Consider the following 25,073-nt stretch of genomic DNA (forward strand, 5'->3'; position numbering starts at 1 on the left):
GGTTCAGGCAATCCACTCACCTCAGCCTCCCAAAGGCGCGGGATTACAGGCTGAGCCACCGAGCCCGGCTCACTTCTTGACTTTTTAAGTGAAAACCAGATAACTAATTACTTAACTAATTAATACACATATATAGTAAATGAAAAGACTTGAATTGCTGATTCTTTTATCACAGAGTCACTGAATGTTGTGTATTCTAATAAACCATATGACTACCATTTTGATAGAGAGACTTACATATATGCCTTTTGGAACTTGAAAAAATATTTTAACACTGTTAGATTGGTTTCTTCCCTCTATCTGCCGTTTATTAGCTTTTTAAATTATTTGTTCTCAATGCCTATGGGTTAATATCTTGTATCTGACTAGACTCTTTCTGACTTACAGAATCTAAAGCGAGTATACTGAGAAAGCTCATTTTAGTTTTAAGGGTAAGAACTTTATACTGTGGAGATTCCATTAAATGAAGAAAAATCAGCATTGGGTCTACTTAGGGTAATACTCATTCTGGTCTGGGCTAGATATAAACATTTCCCTGCTATGGTATGCATCATGCTTTATACCTACAATCTCTGGGGGATCCCTGTTCTAAAGATTCAAAGTAAGCATTTGGAAGGAGCTTGTTTTCTTTGGTTTTTTTTTTGGTTTGAGTTGGAGTCTCACTCTGTCGCTCGACCTGCTGGGCTCTGGCGATCCTTCTGCCTCAGCCTTCCAAGTAGCCGGAACTACAGGCACACACCACCACGCCCGGCCAATTTTTTGATTTATTGCAGAGACGAGGTCTCACCAAGTTGCCTGGGTGGATCTCGAGCCAGCGGGCTCTGGCAATCCTCTCAGCTTGGCCTCCCAAAGTGCTGGGATTACAAGCTGAGCCACTGAGCCCAGCCAGAACTTGTTTTCGACAATGGGAATCAAGTTTAAATTAGGTGACTTTGACATTGACCTTGGTTCTTCTACTCAGGTATTCTTTTATTTTTTATTGAAATATAGTTCACATACCATCAAATTCACCCTTGAAAAGTATACATTTCAGTGGTTTTAATATACTAACAAAGTTGTGCCCTTATTAGCACGGACCAATTGCAGAACATTTTCAGCCTCCACCATTGTTTTTTTTTTTTGAGTTGGAGTCTCACTCTGTCGCCCAGACTGGAGTGCAGTGGCCGCTCCTGGCCACCGCAGCCTTGACCTGCTGGGCTCCGGCGATCCTTCCGCCTCAGCCTTCGAGTAGCCGGAATTACAGGTGTGTGCTACCACGCCCGGCTGATTTTTTAAATTTATTGTAGAGATGAGGTCTTGCCAAGTTGCGCAGGTGGGTCTCGAACCCGTGGGCTCAAGCAATCCACTCACCTCAGCCAGCTTCCACCATTGTATCCATTAGCAGCGACTACCCAGTCCCTCTTCCTCTTCCCATTCTCTGACAGCCACTAATATGCTTTCGGTCTCTGTGGATTTGCCTGTTCTGGACATTTCATATAAATGAAATCATATAGTATGTGACCTTTTGTGTTTGACTTCTTCGATTTCTTTTGTGATCTGGGGTCTCACTCTGTCGTCAGCCTGGAGTGCAGTGGCACAATCACGGCTGGCCGCAGCCTCGACCTGGGCTTTGGTCATCCCCCTGCCTCAGCCCCCATCCGCCCACCCCTGGGGAAGCTGGGACCATCATGCCCGGCAGATGTTTTGGACTTGCTGTGTTGCCCAGGCTGGTCTCCAACTCCTGGGCTCAATTAATCCTCCTGCCTTAGCCTCCCAAAGTACCTGGATTACAGGTGTGAGCCACCACGCCCAGCCTCTTTTACTTTTTTATATATGTTTTCAAGGTTCATCCGTGGTGTGTTGGCACTTCAGTCCTTTTTCTGGCTGGATGATATTCCATTGTATAGATAACAACATCTTATTTATTTATTCATCAGTTGATGGACATTTGGGTCCTTTTCATTTTTGGCTATTATGAGAAATGATGCTATTAACTTTTGGGAACCACTTTTTTGTTTGAATGTGCTTTCATTTATCTTGGGTATATACATGGGAATGGGAATGCTGGATCATAGGTTAACTCTGTGTTTAAGTTTCTGAGGGACTACCAAATTGGTTTCTATGGCAACTGGAGCATTTTTACATTCCTACCGGTGGTGTTTGAGGTTTCCAGTTTTTCCACATTTCGCTGATACTTACTTTCTGTTTCACATTGGTGGATGTGAAGTATCTCTTTGTGGTTTTGATTTTCATTTCACCAATGATTTATAATGTTGAGCATCATTTTATATACTTATTGGCCATTTGTATATCTTCTTTGGAAAAGTCTTTTACCCATATTTTTATTAGATTTTAACTGAGCCTGTAGTCCAGCTACCTGGAAGGCTGAGGCAGAAGGATCACCTGAGCCCAGCGGGTCGAGGCTGTGGTGGCCATGAGCGTGCCACTGCACTCCAGCCTGGGCTACAGAGTGAGACTCCAACTCAAAGAAAAAAAAAATACGGATCTTTGCTATAGTGAATAGTGCTGCAGGAAGTTTTTAATTTTGTTGAAGTCCAATTTATCCATTTTTCTTTTGTTGCTTGTGCTTTTAATGTTATAGCTAAGAATCCATTGTCAGTTTTAAGGCCATGAAAATTTACCCCTATGATTTCTAAGAGTTTTATGGTTTTAGCTCATATATTTGTGTCATTGATCCATTTTGAAATTTTTGGTATATGATATGGCGTATGGGATCCAAATACATTCTGTATATTTCTTTGTTCACTGCCTGAGAATCATTTAATGAAAAGATTATTTTTTCCTCATTTAATGGTCTTGGCACCATTGTAAAAAATATATTGACCATCAATTTGTGTGCTTATTTCTGGACTCCCAGTTCTTTTCTGTGGCTCTTTTTTAAAAATTTTAGTTTTTGAGTTGGGGTCTCACTCTGTGACCTAGGCTGGAGTGCAGTGGCACACTCATGGCCACCCCAGCATCGACCTGCTGGGCTCCAGCGATCCTCCTGCCCCGGCCTTCCAAGTAGCTGGAACTACAGGTGCGCGCTACCACGCCCGGCTATTTTCTTTTTTTTTATTGTGGAGATGAGGTCTCACCAAGTTGCCTGGGCTGGTCTCAGACCCACCGGCTCAGGCAGTCCACTCACCTTGGCCTCCCAAAGTGCTGGGATGACAGGCTGAGCCACTGAGCCCGGCCTTCTGTGACTCTTGATGGATCTGGGGTCTATCCTTCTGCCACATTGCTTTGATCATTTTAGCTTCAGAGTAAGTTTTAGAATTGTGAAATCTGTCTTCTGACTTTGTTCTTCAGGATTGTCATATTGATGTTTTTCAAAGTCTTCTGTAAAGAAAATTGTCTGGTTATTTGGAGCTTTAGAAAAAAAAAAGAAAATGGTTTGGCTTTAATTCTGTATTTCTCACATACAGTATGATAACATTGCTTTTTCATATAATAGCTGATGACATCTCATGAGACTGGTATTTTGTGGAAGCAGATTTCGAGAAGGGTGGGAAAGAAGTGAGTATGTAAGGAACATTTTCTTTGCCTCATCTATGTCAACAGTATATGTAGGAATCGATAGACTTCAGCTTCCACTTCCCGTTTCCTTTTTCTGTTTAAGCGTGCGTGGCTTAATTCATTCTCATGAATATTTGTTGTCGTTATCAAAATATGATTTTGTTAATTGGGTAAATAATGATACCGGCCCCATATCTCCTCTTTAGCTTGAATAACTTTGCTTTTGTTGCTATTAAAGAATTTTTGTGCAACATAGAAATCTTCAAACATGCAGGAAAGTAGAAAAATAGTATAATGAATTCAGATAAGCATAATGTAATGAATATAACGAACGTGCCCTCATTTAGTTTCTTTTCTTTTTTTTTGAGATGGTCTCACTCTGTCACCAAGGTTGGATTGTCATGGTGTGACCATAGGTCATGCAGTCTCGTCCTCCTGGGCTCTGGAGATCCTTCTGCCTCAGATTCCCGAGTAGCTTAGACTACAGGCATAGGCCGCCACGCCCGGTTCATTTATTTTTTGCAGAGATGAGGTCTCACTGTGTTGCCTAGGCTGGTCTTGAACTCCTGGGCTGAAGCCAACCCCCCACCTAGGCTTTCCAGAATGCTGGGATTACAGGTATGATCTACTGAGCCCAGCTTTATCTTCAACAGTTGCCGGTTTATGGATAATATTATTTCATGAATACTGACCCCCACCCCAACCTGCAGCTTGATGATTTTAAAGCATACCCAGATATCACATAGTCTCATTCATGAACACTTCAATATGTATTTTTAAAAGATAGAGTTTTGCCGGGCTTGGTGGCTCAGCTTGTAATCCCGTGCCTTTGGGAGGCTGAGGAGAGTGGATTGCCTGAGCCCGTGGGTTCGAGACCCGCCTGGGCAGCGAGATCTCATCTCTACAATAAATAAAAAAATCAGCCGGGCCTGGTAGCGCATGCCTGTAATTCCAGCTACTTGGAAGGCTGAGGTGGAAGGATCACTGGAGCCCAGCAGGTCGAAGCTGCGGTGGCTGGGAGCAGCCACTGCATTCCAGTCTGGGTGACAGAGTGAGACTCCAACTCAAAAAAAAAAAAAGAATAGTCTTTAGACCCTAAAAGATCATATTTGAATTTACTGCTTCCTGGCCTGTGAGAAAACTATTTTCTAGTGTAGTATCTTATTAAGAAATATTATTGAGGCTAGAGGATTGCCTGAGCAAGTTCGAGATCAGCCTGGGCAACTTGGCAAGACATAGTTTCTAAAAAAAAAAGAAATATTGATAGGAATGTAAAATCTAAATAAGCAAATAGTTCAATGTTAAAAGATATTTTGTGAGTTTCATGTTTGTGGAACTCAGAATGATTAAACCCCAACAGAATTGCTCCTTGACTATGAAGACCATCAATATAAGCGCATCCAAAAAAAGCTTTCTAGAGAAGGGATGTTTGTGTTTATGCTCTGCACGGTAATAGTCATTATGGGCATATGCTTTGCCCCAAAAAAAGTGTCGTCATTTCTTAATTGTTCGCAGACTGCTTGATTAGTCTGTGGATTATCCAATCTCTTCTTGTTGTGACCCACCACCATCTGCGTAAACAGAAAGAAATGGGAGAAAAGAAGAAAAATCAGATTAAACAAGTTGAACACTTTAAAAACTTGACTTGGGCTACATGGTTGAGTAAATGTAATGAATATTAACTTATTTCTTACCCAAATTTTCTCTAGAAAAGGAAATCAAATTTGAATGCCTTTCTCTATCTCCACTCAAATATTTATGTCTGACAGCAGAATTCTAGACATGGCTTTCCTGACTACTGTCATCCTGTGACATACTGGGTGTTCCCATAGTTTTGTTTTCCCTGTCCCCCGACAGGCTTTAAGTCATGACCAGTTACGTTCTCTCTTCGGGACTAGTAATCTGGTGCTTTCCTAGGGTTGCGTTTTCTTAACAAAAATGGCATTCAAAAATAAAGGTCTTGACTTCTGGCCTGAAACTGACTCTTGCCTGAAAACTGACAAATTAGACTTCACCATAATGAAAACTTTTGCTTTGCAGGTGGCACAGTTAAGAGAATGAAAGGACAAACCTTAGACTGGGAGAAAATATTTGCAAATCACATCTCCAACAAAAGACTCGTATCCAGATTATATAATTAACTTTCAAAACTCAAGAATATGAAAGCAACCCAATTAAAAAATGGCAAAAAATATTTGAGTAGAGACTTTACTAAAGAAGATATATGCATGACAAATAGATACAAGAAAAGATACGCAATGTTGCTCAATAGGGAATTGCAAATTAAAACTAAAATGAGATAATATTACGGACCTATTTGAATGTCCTAAACCACCCCCCCAAACCCAACGACAGCAGCAAAAATGACCATGTCAGGTGTTGGTTGAGGAAGTGGAACAATGGAATATTTCATACATTGCTGTTAGGAATGTAAACTGGCACCGCCACTTTGGGCAGCAGTGTGACAGTTTCTTAAAATATTCAGCATACACCCATCATTTAACCCAGTCATTCCATGCTTCATTATTTACCCCCAGGGAAATGAAAGTGTGTGTCCCTACAGAGACTTGTACACAAATGCTCATGGCAGCTTAAACAAGAAACGTCTCAAATGTCCATGAGCAGGTGAACAGTAAGCCAGCTGTGGTATATCAATCCAGTGGAATACTATTTTAACGATAAAAAGAATTGAACTATTGATACATGCAACCACATGCATGAATCACAAAATAATTATCTATGGAGAAAGAAACTAGACAATAAAAAGTGTACATGTATGATTGAATTTATAGAAAATTCCAGAAAATTCAGACTGCTCTAGATTGACAAAAATCAGAGTGGTGATTTTTTGGGGAAGGGGTGGGGTGGGGTAGAGAGGACTGGAGGAAGGCACAGGAAAACTTTAAAAGTATACACTTTCAACATGTATATGTTATTATATGTAAATTGTACCTCCTGAAAGTTTATCGAAAAAAAAACACCCATCTCTGGAGCATTCATCCTGGGCATAATTTTTACCTTCCACTCCTGCAAAGAAAAAAAAAAAATGAGGCTACAGCTGCAGTAATCTACAGTGTTCATTACAATTCTGGAATAGCGTGATCCATACCTACTTTAAATACCAATGTTGATGAGTTTCAACTTTGAATTTGTTTTCAGGCAATGACTCTAAGAGTGAGGAAATTAGAAGAAAATATTGAAGCAGAAAGAGCCGCCCATTTGGAGTCAAAATTTAATTCTGAAATTATTCAGGTAAAATGTAAACAGATACTTTTGGTGTGGATTTTCTTTCTTTTTTTTCTCTTTTATTTTTATTTATTTATTTATTTTTTATAATCAATATTTTTATTATGATGTTGTGGGGTACAGTTAAGGGTTAGGTATACAAATACGTTTCATTCAGACACCCTATAGATAAGGGGGTGCTTCCCCATCCCCAGACAGATATTTGCTACCGTTAATTAACGGTGTGGATTTTCTTAAGCTGTGTTACAATAGCTGGGAAAAACAGCACGACGTTCAGAGAACTAAGGTGTGCGTTTGGAGTGGGGTGGTGTATTATGACGCTCACTGCTGTATTTTGCGGTAAGGACAGAGTTCAGGATGTGCTACATTCGTGGAGGAGTGGACAGTCTCTAGCCTACAGGCGGGTCTCACTCACTGTCCTGAAGTTTTGTCTTTTTTATGGCCTCTTTTGTGCTGCAGTGGCAGAGTGCAGTTTTGAGACAGAGGCCTGAGACCATATGGCCTTTGCAGAAAAACTAGCTAGAGTGCTCTTGTTATCAACAGCCATGAGATCAATTTCTTTTTGAGAGCATTTTAAGAATACGCACCTTATGTAATGAGTGCATATACTGTACATATCACCTTTCACTCTATTAAGAGCTGAAAGTGTAAAGGTGAGTAAGCTCTTTTTGGAAATTACATCTCATTATCAGAGATACACTTATATGCATATAGCTGTGTATATATGGATATATAGGTGCATAGATAGCTACACAAAGAATTAAAATACTATGGGAGCATAATTTAAAAAAGGATTAAATCTAGGAGGGAAAATGGAGACAGCCTAAGGAAAAAAAATTTTTATTTTTGCTGGGTCTTAGCGCAGGAGTCCCCAGTCCCCTGGGTGGGGACCAGTCGGTGGTCTGTTAGGTCCTGGGCACATGGCAGGGGGTGAGCAACAGGAGAGTGGAGCTCTGCCTTCTGTAAGATCAGCTGCCACTTTAGATTCCTGTAGAAGCCAACCCTATTGTGAATGGTACGTATGGGGGATCTAGGTTGTCGTTCCTTATGAGACTCAACCTGTCATCCCAGCACTTTGGGAGGCCGAGGCGAGTGGATTGCCTGAGCCTGCGGGTTCAAGACCAGCCCGGGCAACTTGGAGACCCCTCGTCTCTACAATAAATGAAAAGTTAGCTGGGTGTGGTGGCGTGCACCTGTAGTTCTGGCAACTTGGAAGGCTGAGGAGGAAGGCTCACCAGAGCCCAGAGGGTTGCGGCTGCGGTGGCTGGGAGCGTGCCACTGCACTCCAGTCTGGGCAACAGAGTGAGACTCCAACCCCCCCCCCAAAAAAAGAGAGACTCTAACGCTTGATGATTACACTTTCTACCCCTACACGTGGAAAAATGGTCTTTCACGATACTAGTCCCTGATGCAGAAGGGTAGTGACCTCTGTCTTAGCGAATGAGAAGAAATTTCTAGAAATAAAGGCCTAGCATTTTACCTAGGGGTTGGCAAACGACTGCCCTAGGACCAAGTCTGACCTGCAGCCTGTTTTTGTAAATAAAGTTTTATTGGAAGATAACCATGCCCCTTTGGTGACATATTGTCTATGGCCACTTGTCAAAACCAAAACCCTAAAGCTGACAAAACCTAAAATATTTACTCTCTGGCCTTTTACAGAAATAGCTTGTTGACCACTCTTCTAAGTAAAGAGAATTACATGAATAAAACCACTAAATAAGAGTGTGCTTGTTTTTTGTTTTTTAAATACTGTCCAGTGTCGTGTGATAGACCGTAGGTGAAAGTTTGGAGAAAATGTTGAAAAGTTGTGATCAAGACTCATTTTGGAAGTTCTTTTTCATGCTAAGAAACTTGTTTTGAATGCAGTGGAAAGCCATTGCAGCTGAAGTTTTAAATTCATTAAGGAAGTATATTTCAAAATTTAGTTTTTTATTGTAGTTATAACACTGGGAGTATGTAGGTAATTGCTATAAGAACAAAAATCATTACCTACATATTTTTACTTATATTAATATTTGATATCTAACAGTGGTATGACTTAGAAGAAAGCAGAATTTTATATTTGACCTATAAATCTATAAATATTGACAGGTATTTTTCAATGAGGTACGTCTAGTAGCATTCATTTGCAGAGTAGTTTAAATGCAAAGGAGACTACTAAGTAATTAATCATCACCTTTTCATCAGTTACAATTTAATGTATATTTGAAGTCTTCTGTTATTAAATTTGATTGAATGCTGTGGTGTAAAAATGAGAAAGTGACATTAAAACAGAAATAGTTGAATCAAAATTGTTCATTTGCAGTCTTTTTTTCTTTCAATTGGGTTGTTCATGTGCCGTTTATGATTGAATGTGCTTATTTTCCAAAAGAAGATAGCAGTGTAGATAGGAAGAAAATATTTCCTTGATCTACTATTTGAGTTGTGAACATTGAAGTTAGACAAAACAGCAACAAGAAATAGAGTTTAAAAGGCACAGTTTGAGAATTTAAATGGAATTGAAGATATATATCTGTTTTATTTCCTAACTTTAGTGTAAAAATAAATGTTTCCATTATTCCAGACTATTTTGGACAACTAGAAATAATTCTGATCATTATCATTTACAAAGATTGATCTCTCAACCATTTCCATACCGTAAGGCTTTGTGTCTTGAAGAATTTGTCTTTCCCAACTCAGGTTGTCGGTTGCATCCCTGTGCGACCTGCCTCGCCCCGAGTTCGTAGCTCTTCTCTGATGTCGTGGCCCTTTGTGCGCGCCTCTGTTGCAGGAATCACTTACCACGAAAGACTGAATTCCTCAAGAACTCTCTCTCTATATTTTCGTGATCATTGTATATATCTTGAGCACCAGCACATTGCCTGGCACATATTACGTACTTAAAAAAAATTTTTTTAAAGCAGGATTTACTGAGAGGAAAGAAATCTCCCACAGAGGGAGGGAACCTGAAGCGATTGCCCTTAAGAAATATTTGTTGAATAATTTTGCCTCACTAAATCATTGTAGCAACCCCGTGAAGCAGATAGTTTAGATAATATTATTCACTGTTCGAAGATGAGAAACCTCTTTTTAAACTTTAGCAGACTGCTTTTATTTTAAACATGGATTTCTGAAAAGGTAGGGTTCTTGCTTTATTCCTGTCCCTCTCATCCCTTTACCCTCCTGTCTGCTTTTTATTCTTTCCACTTATTTAGCCTGCTGCCTACCCCCAAATTTAGCAGACTATGCTGTATACCCTGGTAAGGAACTTGCTGTTTTCAGTATTGTCGGCAATACTTTGTTCTTTAATTTTACATAGAGAACTGTATGGAAAACTTGCCTTTTAAAAGTGGTTTTGTAGGCTTTTTACAGCTGCTATCATTCTTTTGTGGGGGTGCACTTTGTTTATTCATTCTACTGTTGGTAGACACAAGGAATCTAGTTTTTAATGTCCTATGTCGGATTTCAAGAGTAGAATAACACAGTGAACCGTCACGTACTCATCACCCAGTTTCCATACTTACCTCAGGCCAGTTGTGTTTTATCTGTTATCCCCTTGAACTTCCCCACCTCCAGATTATTTTGAAGCAAATCTCAGAGATCAAATCACTACAACCATAAATATTCCAGTCAAATAGTAGTATTTGACAATAAAAACTTCACCTTTCAATCGTAAGAAATCTCTAGGAATGAAAAGATCTGTTAAATTTCTTGGGCTTAGAAAGATGTTCATGTAATAATGTTTCTCATAAGGGAGGCGGAAAACCACGCTTTAGTTTTTCATCTTTTTTTTTTTTTTTTTTTTGAGTTGGAGTCTCATTCCTTCACCCAGGCTGGAGTGCAGTGACACGCTCATGGCCACCCCAGTGTCAACCTGCTGGGCTCCAGCGATCCTTCTCCCTCAGCCTTCCAAGTAGCTGGAACTGCAGATGCGCACTATCACGCCTGGCTATTTTTTATTTTATTTTATTTTAGTGTAGAGACGAGGTCTTGCCAAGTTGCCTGAGCTGGTCTCGAACCTGCGGGCTCAGGCAATCCACTCACCTTGGCCTCCCAAAGTGCTAGGATTACAGGCTGAGCTACCGAGCCTGGCCTTTCATCTTTTTTTATACTTAGATCTCCCTGAAGATTTTTAAACTTAGATCCCCCTGAAGATTTAGTTTTCAGTAATCATTTAATTTTTCATATTTTATAAAAGAGATGTCTGAATGTAGGTCAAAATTAGAAGTCTGGAAAATTTAAATTGAGTCATGTCCACGTATCTATTTGACTTTGATGGGATGAGTTGTGTGGTGTCAGCCTGTCCTTTTTCATAACCCAATTAATTCTTCTGTTTATTCTTTCACTCACTCTTCCTCTCTTCCTTTAAACATATCGAGAAAGGGAAAACACTCTAGTTTATTTCCCTTTTTAAACCAAAACAGAAAGAGAGAAGTATTTGGGTGGATGATAATCTGTTGTTGAGAAAGTATTCTGCTCAATTTAAGATTGATGCTAATATTTCTTAGCCTGATTTAATTACTTCTCTGTCATTGGGTAGTTACGGATTCGAGATCTTGAAGGGGCTTTGCAAGTAGAAAAGGCCAGCCAAGCAGAAGCTGTTGCTGATTTGGAAATGATCAAGAATGAGTTCAAAGAGGTTGAAAGTGCATATGAGCGAGAGAAGCAGAATGCTCAGGAGAGCTTTGCAAAACTAAATCTGTAAGTATTTTACCGTAAAATTCTCTAAATTAACATAACGATTTTATGAAGGTTATATAAGTAGGAATGTGTAATATGTATTTTAGATATAGCTTCCATTAATGTCAGTGGCAGACTGGGGGTAAAGGATTTCATAAAACATAACTGTATTCCCTGTGTAGGTAAATGTGGAAATGTTCTTTTGGATTTTGAAGTAGTCTCAGGAATGCGGTTATGTACTAGATAGTAACTGTATATCATGTATTTCACATTATATTTATTGATGTCATGCAGTCTCTCTAAAGAGCTTGGTTTCTAGGCCACATAAATTGTGGATGGATACTGTTTGCGATTTTCTCAAACTGCAGAATAATAGCAGTAGCAGTAACACCTACTGCTAGCGGCTAACATGCATTGAGGCTTGTTCCCCACTTGTTCCGGGCATTACATAGTTTCATTTAATGTATCCAACACCCTAAGTGGTAGCTACTTTCAAAAAAATCCCTCTTTTTCAGGTATGGATTTGGAGGCTCAATAAGGAAAGGACACATAGCTCATGCGTGCAGAGTACAAATCTTTCTTACTCTTAATGATTTCAACCTTTTTCGGTTCAAAAGCCTTTCATCTTGAAAATTCTGTGAAGCGCTTTAAGTTCAGAATTCCTTAATATGCTTCCAAAAATAAGTCAATAGTCAGCATTTAAAATCATTTCTCCCCAGAGGGTAAAATTCATACTCTCGTTAGTATGTCACATGATAGTAGGTTGGTATATTATAGTCATGTGTGTATTTATTAGTTTAGTTTAGTTTATTTTGAGTCGGGGTCTCACTCTTGCTTGGGGCTAGAGGCACGATCACGGCTCACCGCAGCCTCAACCTCCTGGGCTCAAGGTGCTCCTTTCTCCTCAGCCTCCTGAGTAGCTGGGACGACAGGTGTGCACCACTCTCCCCATGTCATTTTTTGATGTTTTGTAGAGGCAGGGTCTTGCTATGTTGCCCACGCCGGTCTCAAACTCCTGGGCTCAAGCCATCCTCCTACCTTGGCTTCCCAAAGTGCCAGGATTATAGACATGAACCACTGTGCCCAACCTATGTATTTATTTCTAATCTTAGTTTTTTTTATGACAAGTAGCTAATGGTTTTCCACTTACCGTGACAATGTAAAGAGTTCTTTTAAAACACTTTATTATAAGAAGTGATTTGATTTAATGAAATGTATTATTTATATAGTGGTAATTTTTGTGGATATGGCTAAAATCATAGATTTCACTTGAAAGACAAATTAAAAAAAAGGTAAAACTATTTTAAAATTGTGGTTATTTTTATTATTAATGCTTATGATATTTTAAATCAGTAATTCTTTTTTTTTTTTTGAGTAGGAGTCTCACTCTGTTGCCCAGGGTAGGGTGCAGGGACACGCTCACGGCCACCGCTGCCTCAATCTGCTGGGCTCAGGCGATCTTTCCACTTCAGCCTTCCAAGTTGCTGGAACTACAGGCATGCACCATCATGCCCAGCTACTTTTTTGATTTATTGTAGACATGAGATCTCGCCAAGTTGCCCAGGCAGATCTCAAACCCATGGTCTCAGGCAGTCCTCTACCTCGGCCTCCCAAAGTGCTGAAGCCAGTAATTCTTAACTGAATTTTTTTGCTTCCTCTATTTTGACTGAAATGACATTCTTTGAATGTTATTCTAAAAACTTATTCTCTGGCTGGACTCCGTGGCTCAGCCTGTAATCCCAGCACTTTGGGAGGCCAAGGAGAGAGGATTGTCTAAGCCCGCGGGTTTGAGACCCACCTGGGCAACTTGACGAGACCTCATTTCTACAATACATCAAAAATCAGCTGGGTGTGGTAGTGCACGCCTGTAGTTTTGGCTACTTGGAAGGCTGGGGCGGGAGGATCACTGGAGTCCAGTGGGTGGAGGCTGTGGTGGCCGTGAGGTGCCACTGCCCTCCAGCCTGGACGACGGAGTGAGACTACAGCTCAGAAAAAAAAAAAAAAAGAACTTATTCTCCTTTATTTCCTTTGAACCATTTCTTGAATCAGCACATTTAATGTATTAGAATGTATCAAATATTATTCAAATATGTATTCAAATATTATATATTAAATATATTTGAAAAGCTCTTATATAGAATATAATGCAGTCTTCTTTACTGTAGCTTTGAGGTGATGATTAAGACCTACAAGAGAAACTGGAAGAGGTCAGATTTTGCTTCCAATAACTAATGCTTTCTAACAATGAAATAAATAATAGGCATCTTTGGGGAACTAGTGAGCTCTCTGCCTTGGGAAATTCAAAGCAGAGGGTGGATGATTCCCTGTCATGGATGTTGAAGAAGAGAGTCCTACAAAGGTCGGACCAGAGGAATTTTAATATACCAGCTAACAACTAAGCTCTAATAGTCCAACCTACACATTTTTCTAATTGGACCCCAAAGCACATTGTTTCCTTAAGTTTTGTTTTGCTGTTATGTGTTTTTGCAGTTGAAATTCTTCACTCAAATTTTTGTAATTCAGTAAGTATCAAGTGACATTTCTAAATATTAGATACATATTCCAACTAAGCACTAGTTAACTATCAATCCTTAATGCTTTTTTTTTTTTTTTTTTGAGTTGGAGTCTTACTCTGTTGCCCAGGCTGGAGTACAGGGACACGCTCACGGCCACCGCAGCCTTGACCTGCTGGGCTCAGGTGATCCTTCTGACTTAGCCTTCCAAGGAGCTGGAACCACAGGCACACGCTACCACGCCCAGCTAATTTTTTGATTTATTGTAGAGATGAGGTCTCACCATGTTGCCCACGCTGGTCTCGAACCTGTGGGCTCAGGCAGTCCTCTCGCCTTGGCCTCCCAAAGTGCTGGGATTTTAGGCTTGAGCTACCGCGCCCAGCTAATCCTTAATGCTTTAACATAATGTCCCTTATCTATTCTCTGTCTCTGTATAGATATACTATAATATCAAAAATTAAATAATCATAAATAAATGATAACAGTTACATGATAATTAAAGCGCAGTAGTCATTGAAAGTTTCTGTGACTTCCCATCTCCCTTCCTGTCTTCCATTTCTTTGTATGTAATATCACAGCCACTTCCATCCCAAATAGCTATGATATAAGGACTGACGTGACTCGAGGGATGATTGGATAAGTTATTTCATTTTCTACCTGTACTTCTGAGTATTCTTCAGAGTCCTCTTTAAAGAATATTTCAAAGCCTTTTAGAGTCACAAACTCTCAAACATTAATTTTTCAAAGTGGGTCTTTAATATATTTCAAAAGGAGAACTGACCGATTTTAGGTCTTCAAGGTACTACTGGCCGGGCTTGGTGGCTCAGCCTGTAATCCCGCGCTTTGGGAGGCCGAGCTGAGTGGATTGCCTGAGTCCACGGGTTCGAGACCCACCTGGGCAACTTGGCGAGCCCTCATCTCTACAATAAAAATAAAAAAATCAGCCGGGCGTGGTAGCGTGCGCCTGTAGTTCCAGCTCCTTGGAAGGCTGAGGCGGAAGGATCGCTGGAGCCCAGCAGGTTGAGGCTGTGGTGGCCGGGAGCGGCCACTGCACTCCAGTCTGGGTGACAGAGTGAGACTCCAACTCAAAAAAACCCAAACAAACAAAGATACTACTTACCTTTAATTTACAACTTTGAGAGTAGGGAGTTTTGGGGTAGGATATTACTTTACTTGTTGGGAAGAACTAATGAGGTTACAGAGAAAGTGCTGCCTTAGTTGGAGCATGTATCTTGCCATTGGTTTAGGTTTTTAGGCTTCTGTTTCTTGCCAGGCAGATGAAAAAAGGCAGGAGAAAAAAGCTGTGTATTTCGGAGTTATAATTTTGCTCTCCAGTTTCATAACAATGGACATGCCTGTATGAAATTATTTTAGGTGGAATATATATATCTCATAATTCTGTTACCACACTCTCTTAGTTATAAATTCTTTTCTATTTAAGACCTGCAGTATGCAGCTAATCTTTTCAGTAATCTTTTTTTTGATTTTCTTTAAATATTTTTATTTTTAATTATTATGGATATATAAATAGTTGTGCCTGTTTATGGGGTACATGTACTATTTTGATACAAGCATACAATGTGTAATGATCAAATCAGGGTAATTGGGATATCTATCACCTCAAGCATTTAGCATTTCTTTGTGTTAGGAACATTCCAATTCTACTCTTTTAGTTATTTTGAAACATACAGTAAGTTATTGTTAACTGTAGTTGCCGTATTGTGCCACTGAATACTAGCTCTTATTCCTTCTATCTATAGTGTTTTTGTGCCCATCAAGCATTTGAGTTCTTAAATATAGTCAAGTCTTTTTTAATTTTATTTTATTTTTGAGTAGGAGTCTCACTCTGTTGCCCAGGCTGGAGTGCAGTGGCATGCTCATGGCCATCACAGCCTCGACCTCCTGGGCTCAAGTGATCCTTCTGCCTCAGCCTTCCAAGTAGCTGAACCACAGGTGTGTGCCACCACGCCCAGCTAATTTTTTTTTTTTTAAATTTGTTGTAGAGATTAGGTCTTGCCAAGTTGCCCAGACTGTTCTAGAACCCCTGAACTCAGGCAATCCTCTCACCTCCGCCTCTCAAAGTGCAGGATGACAGGCGTGAGCCACTGAGCCCGGCCTATAGTCAAGTCTTTATTAGTCTTGGTAACCAATTGCTGGGCAACAGTTGAGAGAAGGAGATCATGGTAATCCGCAAATATGGTTTAAATTTAACTTAAAACCACAGTGGTCTAAGATATGGTACTGAATGGACTGGATCTAAATTTATTTATTTTATTGAACTCCATATTTAGGAACTTCGTGATTTTTCTAAACATATCACCCAAAAATAAAAATAATAAGTTTTATAACTCAGCAGCACTGTCACTGTTTACATTCTTGGTAAAAGATAGCCCAAAGATGACTATTTGCTAAAATAGCCCGTTCTTGTTTTGTCAAAAACAGAAAAGAATAGGAATCCAGTAGGAAAGACGGCATCCCCCAGCTCTAGTTTTCTTTTTCTCCCTTCCCTTTCTTGCCTAAATCCTCTACGTTTTGTTCCTGGCTCTTCTCCGCCAGAATTCAGAGAGACCGGGGCGCCCCACAACCTGCCCTACTCCCGCCCCGCGTAGCCCCCCTTGCTTGGGGCTGTTGGCCGAAGCTGTAGGAGCCAGCCTTTTTGGGTCATACATCAGATTTCTAACAGCAAAGAGTTTGGGCTTTATGTATACAGTAGTACAAAATGCTAAGTGCATTTGCTTTGCTGAGTAATAGCAGTTGTTAAGTAGCCTCTTGATTTTACCAAATGACCACTTGTACATAGTCTAAAAAGCAAAATAGTACTGTTGGGCTTAGGGAAGACGGCAGTTTCAGGCCACGGTGTGCTCTGCTACCAGTTTCCACTCCTGTGAGGCAACTACTTTTGTGATAGCTTTCTTCTGATATTTGACTTCACATTTCTAAATAGCAAGCATATTCTGCCACTTTTTCAAGTACCACCGTGAGATCGTATCTCTTGGCCTCTACGTATTTATCTCTGCTTTACGCTACTCCCACAAAACGTGCACTTATTCCTTCTCTCTTCCCCCTCTTCCCATCCTCTTAATAGAGTTATGTTTTGGGGTACAGCATAGTTTATTCTTTTCTACACAATTGTTTTTGGTAGCTCATCTTAATTTTTTAATAGCACAATTTATTCTATACTTCCTTGTTTATTGTCTGTCTTATACAGAGAGAGGAACTTTGTTTATTTCATTGCTTTCCCAATGCCTAGAATAGTGCCTACTTATAAAGAGCTGCTTGTAAAGATTTGCTGAATCAAATTTTTATTTTTATTTTTATTTATGTGATTAGCCAATCACTCACTAGGTTGTTCTTAAGCTGTCTAACTTAACTGAAAATTTGTCATTCATATTCCTACACCTCAGAAATTCTGTCATTTTAAGTTTCTTCTAAGAGCCATTCCTCCTAAGCTCTTCTCTCTTCTTTCTTCATGCTGTACATTGTTTTTTAGGTTCCCTGTACACAGTAGTTCTAGGGCCTCCCTTTAACACTATCCTTTGCATTCCCTCTATTTCTTTTCTATCTTGGAACCCTTGTTTGCTTATCTTGTGCCTTCTTCCTGTTTGATTTACTCTATTGTAAAGTCATTTCTTGAGAAATTATTCATCAGAGGAAAATTTTAAACTTGCATTCTGAGAGTTTTTGATCTTCATCTTTTTTCATAGTTTGGCTGATATCCATTCAGTTCTAGTGTTTGAGAAGTCCTAATCTTTTTTGTGTAGTTCATGTTTTACTTTGAAACTTATGCAGAATAGCCATCAAGTCTAAAATCTTAGGCCAATATATGAAATGGTTTACTGATGTTACATTATAATACATGATAAAATAATAATATATATGTACTTCCATACTTTATGCACACTCTCTCGAATCTTCTCTTTGTTCCCAGTGTTCTGAAATTTCATGATGATGGGCCTGGCATGGATTCTTTTTCGTTTGTTTTCCTAGGAACTTTTTTGAGATCTTTCAATTTTAGAGACTCAGGTACTCATTTCTGGGAAATTCTCCTGTGTCATTGATTTGGTCATTGTTTCCCTTCCATTTTTTTCACCTTTATTTTCTGGAACTTCAGTTGTTTATACGAGGTATATTGGGACTTCTGGAATGCTTTTCTTATCTGTTTTTCTACCTTGTTCTATTTTTATTGTTTAGTTCTACTCTCTGGGAGGTTTGCATAACTATAGCAGCCAATCCTGTACATGTTTATAAAAATATAAACAAAATAAATTAAAAATTTTAGCTACTCTGCCTTGGAATTTTCTTGATCAAAGGAGGATATACAAAAGATTAGCACTGGAATTGTCTGTGATCAACCCTAGAGAAAGTAATGTTGACTTTTCAGAGTAAGTTCATGTGCCATTCAAAAATTAGCTTTGTATTTGATTATAATAGTAGTAGTATGGATTTGGTTATCCTGAGAGTCACCCTGTCCTCTGCCTTACAGTTTAAACATCAGAGGAAATAGTCTATGACATTTATTATGAAGATCTCAGATCAAAAATAATGGTTAGCCTGGGTGTAGTGACTCACGCCTGTAATCCTGGCATGTAGGGAGGCCAAGGTGAGAGGATTGCTTAAGCCCAGAGTTTAAGACCTGCCTAGACAACATAGTGAGACCTAATCTCTACAAAAAATAGAAAAGATAACTGGGCATGGTGATGCACATCTGTAGTCCCAGCTACTTGGGAGGCTGAGGTAGGAGGATCACCTGAGCCTGGGAGGTGAGCCATGCTTGTGCCACTGCACTCTAACTTGGGCAATAGAGTGAGACTCCAACTCAAAAACAAAACAAAACAAAACAAAACAGTGACAACACTAATTTTTTTTTTTTTTTTGGTAGAGACAGGGTCTCACTGTGTTGCCCAGGCTGGTCTCAAAACTCCTGGCCTTAAATGATCCTCACCTCAGCTTCCCAAAGTGCTGAAATTATAGGTATGAGCCACCATACCTGTCCCAACATTTTAATTTGAATTAATATTATCCGTTTGGTAGATTATCTACAGTGGATTATCTACTGTAAAAGTTTTAAATTTTTTAAAAATTAAAACAATTTTTTTTAAGGAGTCGGAGTCTTACTCTGTCGCCCAGGCTAGAGTGCAGTGGCACGCTCCCAGCCACCGCAGCCTTGACCTGCTGGCTCCGGCGATCCTTCCACCTCAGCCTTCCAAGTAGCTGGAACTACAGACGTGTGCTACCATGCCCAGCTAATTTTTGATTTATTGTAGAGACGAGGTCTTGCCAAGTTGCCCTGGCTGGTCTCGAACTCGTGGGCTCAGGCAGTCCACTTGCCTCGGCCTCCCAAAGTGCTGGGATTACAGGCTGAGCCACCGAGCCTGGCCAAAGTTTTTTTGTTTTTTGAGTTGGAATCTCACTCTGTTGCCCAGACTGGAGTGCAGTGACCGCTCCCAGCCACCGCAGCCTCGGCCTGCTGGGCTCCAGCGATCCTTCCGCCTCAGCCTTCTGAGTAGCCGGAATTACAGGCATGCGCTACCACGCCCGGCTGATTTTTGATTTATTGCAGAGATGAGGTCTCGCTGCCCAGGCGGGTCTCGAACCCGCGGGCTCAGGCAATTCACTCACCTCAGCCTCCCAAAGGCGTGCGATTACAGGCTGAGCCACCGAGCCTGGCTTTTTTTTTTTTTTTTTTGAGTTGGAGTCTCACTCTGTCGCCCAGACTGGAGTGCAGTGGCCGCTCCCGGCCACCGCAGCCTCGACCTGCTGGGCTCCGGCGATCCTTCCGCCTCAGCCTTCCGAGTAGCCAGAATTACAGGCATGTGCTACCACGCCCGGCTGATTTTTTGATTTATTGTAGAGATGAGGTCTCGCTGCCCAGGCGGGTCTCGAACCCGCGGGCTCAGGCAATTTACTCATCTCAGCCTCCCAAAGGCGCGGGATTACAGGCTGAGCCACCGAGCCCGGCTTTTTTTTTTTTTTTTTTTTAATTTGAAAGATGTGGGGTACAATTCAGGGTTAGGTATGCAAATGTTCATTATGCAGGTACCGGTGTTGACGAGATGTGCCCCCCTCAATTACAATTTTGTAATTGTTTTGTAATTATTTTTTAGAGTACTACTACTCTACCGTAAATTGTAAACAAAAATAGTTCCAAGCTACCTTTCATCATATGTCCATACAGAATTCAAACACAGTTTAATATCACCCTGAACAAAGTTTAAATAGGAAGGCCAATTCTTTGAAAATAAATGAACACATCTTCAAAGTGAATGTGAATGATTTTTGGTTATTATTTCTTTAGGATTTTCTGTGCCACTCGCCATTCATGCATAGACATTCAGAAATAAAGCATCTGCTCTCTTTCTAATGTTGAACTTTAATTTTAGAATTGTTTGGTAGGACTGTTTTCTCATTCTTGAGGCAGTTTCTGAGTGAACTGAACTGTGGAGGGTAGATTTTGTTCATCAAAAAAATAATGGTGAGACCAAATCAACACCTACCAAACCTCTTTGATTTATAACCGTGAACATAGTACAGATACTTGTTATCAAAGGGGAAGTATCAGTACCTTAAAGTCTTTTATTTAGAGTTGTACAATTCTTTTCATTTGGAAAAAGGAAAAGTGGCCTTTAAAAAGCTTTTAGGCATGAAAACATGGTATATAGCACGTCTGCCACTTGTATTAAAGGTGTATAATAGCAGTTGATAAAGCATATTTGAAAAATCTGCTCTGACACTTTAACTTTTCAGGTTAGAAAGAGAATATTTCTCCAAAAACAAGAAACTAAATGAAGAGATCGAGGAACAGAAGAAAGTAATTATAGACCTTTCAAAGAGACTCCAGTATAATGAAAAAAGTTGCAGTGAATTACAGGAAGAACTTGTAATGGTAAGGATAAAAAAGAAAACCCCATGGCAATTACTTTATTGGGTCATATTTGATACGTAGCAAGTTTTTTCACCCCTTCACTACATATCGTGAGATAATAGTGTGAAAATAATTTTGGTGACACTGATATCAAATTTCAAAACCAGAAATGCTGATTACATCAAAGGTATGCATAATAAAACCTGTTTGATTTGGAATAATTGGAAAACTAACTGAATTAGCAAAAACTCGGAGTATAGAATTTAAAAAAATGTATTGAGGACCTTTTTTTTAAGTGCATAAAACAGCATTACTTAGGTTGAGTGGGGATCAGGGTTTATAATTCCTGGATCTGTTTCAAAGACTTCATTTTGTAATTGTTTTGTACCCGTTCACTGTCTCCATTCCGCAGTAATCTACCTTTCACACCATCACCACATTTATCTCTCTAAAATATTGATCTGCTCTTGTCAACCTCCCTTAATTCAGAACCCACCACCGTTTCCCTGTTGTTTTCAGAATAATGTCCAACTTTTTGTCGAGCCATCCATGTCCTTTTGGCTTCGTGTGAACTTTCTAGTCTCTTTTTCCTTTGCCCTTTTTCATGCTTCAGCCACATTTAGTGCTCCTGGCTTGTTTTCATATGTTTGTTTAGGTTATTCATTCGTTTGACCCACATGGACCAAAATGTTCCTTCTCTTCCATTAACACATTTCTTTACACCTGTAACACCCAGCTCTGATCTCTTGTGGTCTGTGAAGCTCTCTGTGATTCTATCTTCTCTGTTCTCTCATCCCCTTAAGTGAGAATTCTGCCTCTCCATCAATGTGTTTCTTAAATACTTAGCTCAGCGTTTTAATCCTAATACTCACCAAAATTTGATGTGATTTATCTCTCCTAAGAGACGGTGAACACAGTGAGGCTAACGTAATTCATTTAACGTACCTGTATTCTCCTGGAGTACTTGCCTCAATAAACATGTTTTGGATGGATTTATTTGACTGATGCAGAATACTCCTACACTGCAGTTTGCTGGGAACCCTGATAGGAAGGGTGTAAAGTTTATGGCTGTACCCTATTCCTTCTTTGTCTTGTTCTCCGTGAACATACCTTCCCCAGTGACTTGACCGCTTTCGATTATATCCCACAACTCTTAGTGATTTCAGTTATTGAGGAAAGTGAATATAATTTCTTCTTCTTGAAAAAGGTAGAAACAGTGGGTTATACTGAGAGTCGGTGGCCAAATCTGTGCTGCCTGGATAGAAAGCTAACGATGGGATAGCATGACCTATTCAGCATTTTGAAATGACCCAGTTTTCTGTACAGTTTCCATTCATCTCAAGAACTTAGTGTGTTCTGATTCAGGTATTGGTATCACTGCTTGTTCTAGAGTTCACATTGTAGCTTGGTATTTTGAATGTGGGGTTTTAGAAATATAGGAGCTATCTGCGTAGTCCACTCTAACACCTGTTCACTGTTATGTGTTATCCTAAATTTTATTTATTTATTTTGAAAGCAGGGTTTATTGAGAGGACAGAAAAGCTTCCACACTGGGAGGGAACACAAGGGGTTGTCCCCTACATTTTATGGGCTGCCCTATCTCTTACCTCTTGGATCAGAAGGATGAATCATTGGTGGAGAAAAATATGTCAGGGTCATTGCACTGAGTACTGGATTTGTCTGCTTGATTATTAGACATCGTATTTAATAATTTAGGAAATAAGCCAGAGTGATAACTAAGCACGCACTAGTTAAGACATAGTTATCGATGTAGGGTGCATGAATTCTCCTAACTCTGACCTTCTAGAACTTCAGTGACTAGATACAAAATAAAATGAGAGTGGCTTAACTCACCACAGAGCATATGGGTAATTCGTGATTAAAAATATATGGTTAGCCGGGCTCGGTGGCTCAGCCTGTAATCCCGCGCCTTTGGGAGACTGAGGTGAGTGGACTGCCTGAGCCCGCGGGTTCGAGACCCGCCTGGGCAGCGAGACCTCATCTCTACAATAAATCAAAAAATCAGCTGGGCGTGGTAGCGCATGCCTGTAATTCCGGCTACTCAGAAGGCTGAGGTGGGAGGATCGCCGGAGCCCAGCAGGTCGAGGCTGCGGTGGCCGGGAGCGGCCACTGCATTCCAGTCTGGGCGACAGAGTGAGACTCCGACTCAAAAAAAAAAAAAAATCTGTATATATGATTGTTGCCAACAGATTTTTTTTCTAAAACTTTTACAGTTTGATGGATCATCTAAAATAAGGCAAATGCCAGCTTACCAGCACCCTTTGTTTCTTGTTACCTTGGTGCACATTCTGTTAAACACTATTGTTTTGATAATGGTGCTGAACATGGTAGACGAATTGTCTCTTCAGAGCCCGATGGGTTGCCAAAAGTGCTTGCAGATCTGTGAATAATAATTCCTTGCTGAAGAGCTAATGGGATGAAAAAAAAAGCTTATTCAGCTTGTAGCCTAAGTGACATACAGTTTCTGTGACTCCAGCTGTTAATGTGTTCCTCTCTCTTCTTTCATCTCTTAAACTCCTAGCTTTGTATCTTCTTTTCTTTTATTTTTGTTTTCTTTTTTCCTTCCCTATGAGCTTTCTCTTTTAACTTTTTGTTTTATGCTTATTAGAACTGTTGTTCTCTGTTGCTTTACCTGACCGTAATATTAATTTAAAAATTATTCAATGAAAATTACTGCAAATAGTTAAGTATATTTTAAAAATAAAAGTTATTCTATCACTCTTCCTAAATATTTTTTTCTTGTACATATTTCTTTGTTGACCTTTTTCAATAGATTAGTGGCCTTTGTGGGGGGAAAAAAGCTTTTAGAGATTATGCTTTAAAGCTATTTTTACCAAATTAAATTTAAGCCATAAAATACAGAGTTTTTCAGCGGGTCACAGTGACTCACGCCTATAATCCTAGTCCTGCTTGAGCTCAGGAGTTGGACACCAACCTAAGCTACATAACAAGACCTCATTGCTACAAAAAATCAAAAGAATTAGTTGGCATGATGGCATTTGCCTGTAGTTCCAGCTACTTGAGAGGCTGAGGTAGGAGGATTGCCTGAGCCCAGGAGGTTGAGGATGTGGTGAGCCGTGATTGTGCCACTGCACTCCAGTCCGAGTGACAGAGTGAGACCCTGACTAAAAAAAAAAAGGTTTTTCTAATTCTGCATCCTCAAAGTCTTGCTGTTATTTGTGCTTTGAATTCATAATTATTGACTGGGTGTGGCGGCTTACCCCTGTAATCCTAGCACTTTGGGAGATCTGAGACAGTTGAATCATTTGAACCCAAGAGTTTGAGGTCAGCCTTGGCAACACAGGGAGCCCTCTAAAAAAATAAAATGAATTCATAGTTGTTGTTGACTGAAGAGAAAATGACTTATCAGGAACTTTTCCCTTTCACTCTTGGAAATAAAGTTGTGTTAATGGCATCCTGTGTTCCTGTGTACCCTAGAGTGTCATTTCCCATGGTTATTTTGGGCACAGTCATTTTTTATAGACTGTAACTGGGAAGCGTAAATTACCTACAGGTAGTTTTTCTTCCCCTTCGAGGTAACAGCTTGTTTTCTAGTTTAGGTCATGCTCATGGCCATTACTTAAGTCTTGGTCTTTATTTTCTCTGTTGCATTGGAAGAGAAAGTTAAAGCCATTTTTCTGTATAGGTATAAAGACTTGAGGAGATTTGGAGTCTTAAAAACAACACTTATATAACTTAGTACAGCATAGCCTTTCAGAGCTGGAAGGGGCTTTAGAGATCACCTGGCCCAGGGTATACAATGTGTTAATGAACCTTCTGAAAAGTAATAGCTCCCCCTTGTAAGAGATATAATACAAATATAGAACATAATTTTGGAAAAGTCTAAACTGGTATGTTGAGTCTTTTGTGGGCATTTAACAAATATAAACCCAGCTGACTCTAATTGTACTTTTATGTATTTGTTTTTAGTGGTCACTTAAAATTGGACTTATTTATAGGGTACGTTGTGATGTTTAGATATATACAATGCATAGTGATCAGATGAGGACAATTAGCATATCCATCATCTCAAACATATATCATTTATTTATTTAAAAAGACTTTTTGAGTCAGAGTCTCACTCTGTCACCCAGGCTAGAATGCAGTGGCATGCTCATGGCCACCACAGCCTCAACCTGCTGTGCTCAGGTGATCCTTCCGCCTCAACCTTCCAGGTAACTGGAACTACAAGGTGCGCACTACCACGCCTGCCTAATTTTCTGATTGATTGTAGAGACGAGGTCTCGTCAAGTTGCCCAGGCTGGTTTCAAACC

At 39.9% G+C, this 25,073-nt stretch overlaps 1 protein-coding gene across 1 annotated transcript in view; it reads left to right on the forward strand.

Annotated features, from left to right (window-relative positions):
* CCDC171 (coiled-coil domain containing 171) overlaps positions 1–25,073 on the forward strand; it is a 281,370-nt gene that overhangs the window by 45,823 nt on the left and 210,474 nt on the right. The window contains exons 6-8 of the mRNA XM_021715020.1: positions 6,658–6,750; positions 11,264–11,424; positions 20,661–20,799. Of these exons, the coding sequence (XP_021570695.1) occupies positions 6,658–6,750; positions 11,264–11,424; positions 20,661–20,799 (393 nt within the window). The remainder of the gene's footprint in view (positions 1–6,657; positions 6,751–11,263; positions 11,425–20,660; positions 20,800–25,073) is intronic.

Source organism: Carlito syrichta, unplaced genomic scaffold (assembly GCF_000164805.1).
Source record: "Carlito syrichta isolate Samal-C Ts95f unplaced genomic scaffold, Tarsius_syrichta-2.0.1 Scaffold306565, whole genome shotgun sequence".
Classification (NCBI taxonomy): Eukaryota; Metazoa; Chordata; class Mammalia; order Primates; family Tarsiidae; genus Carlito; species Carlito syrichta.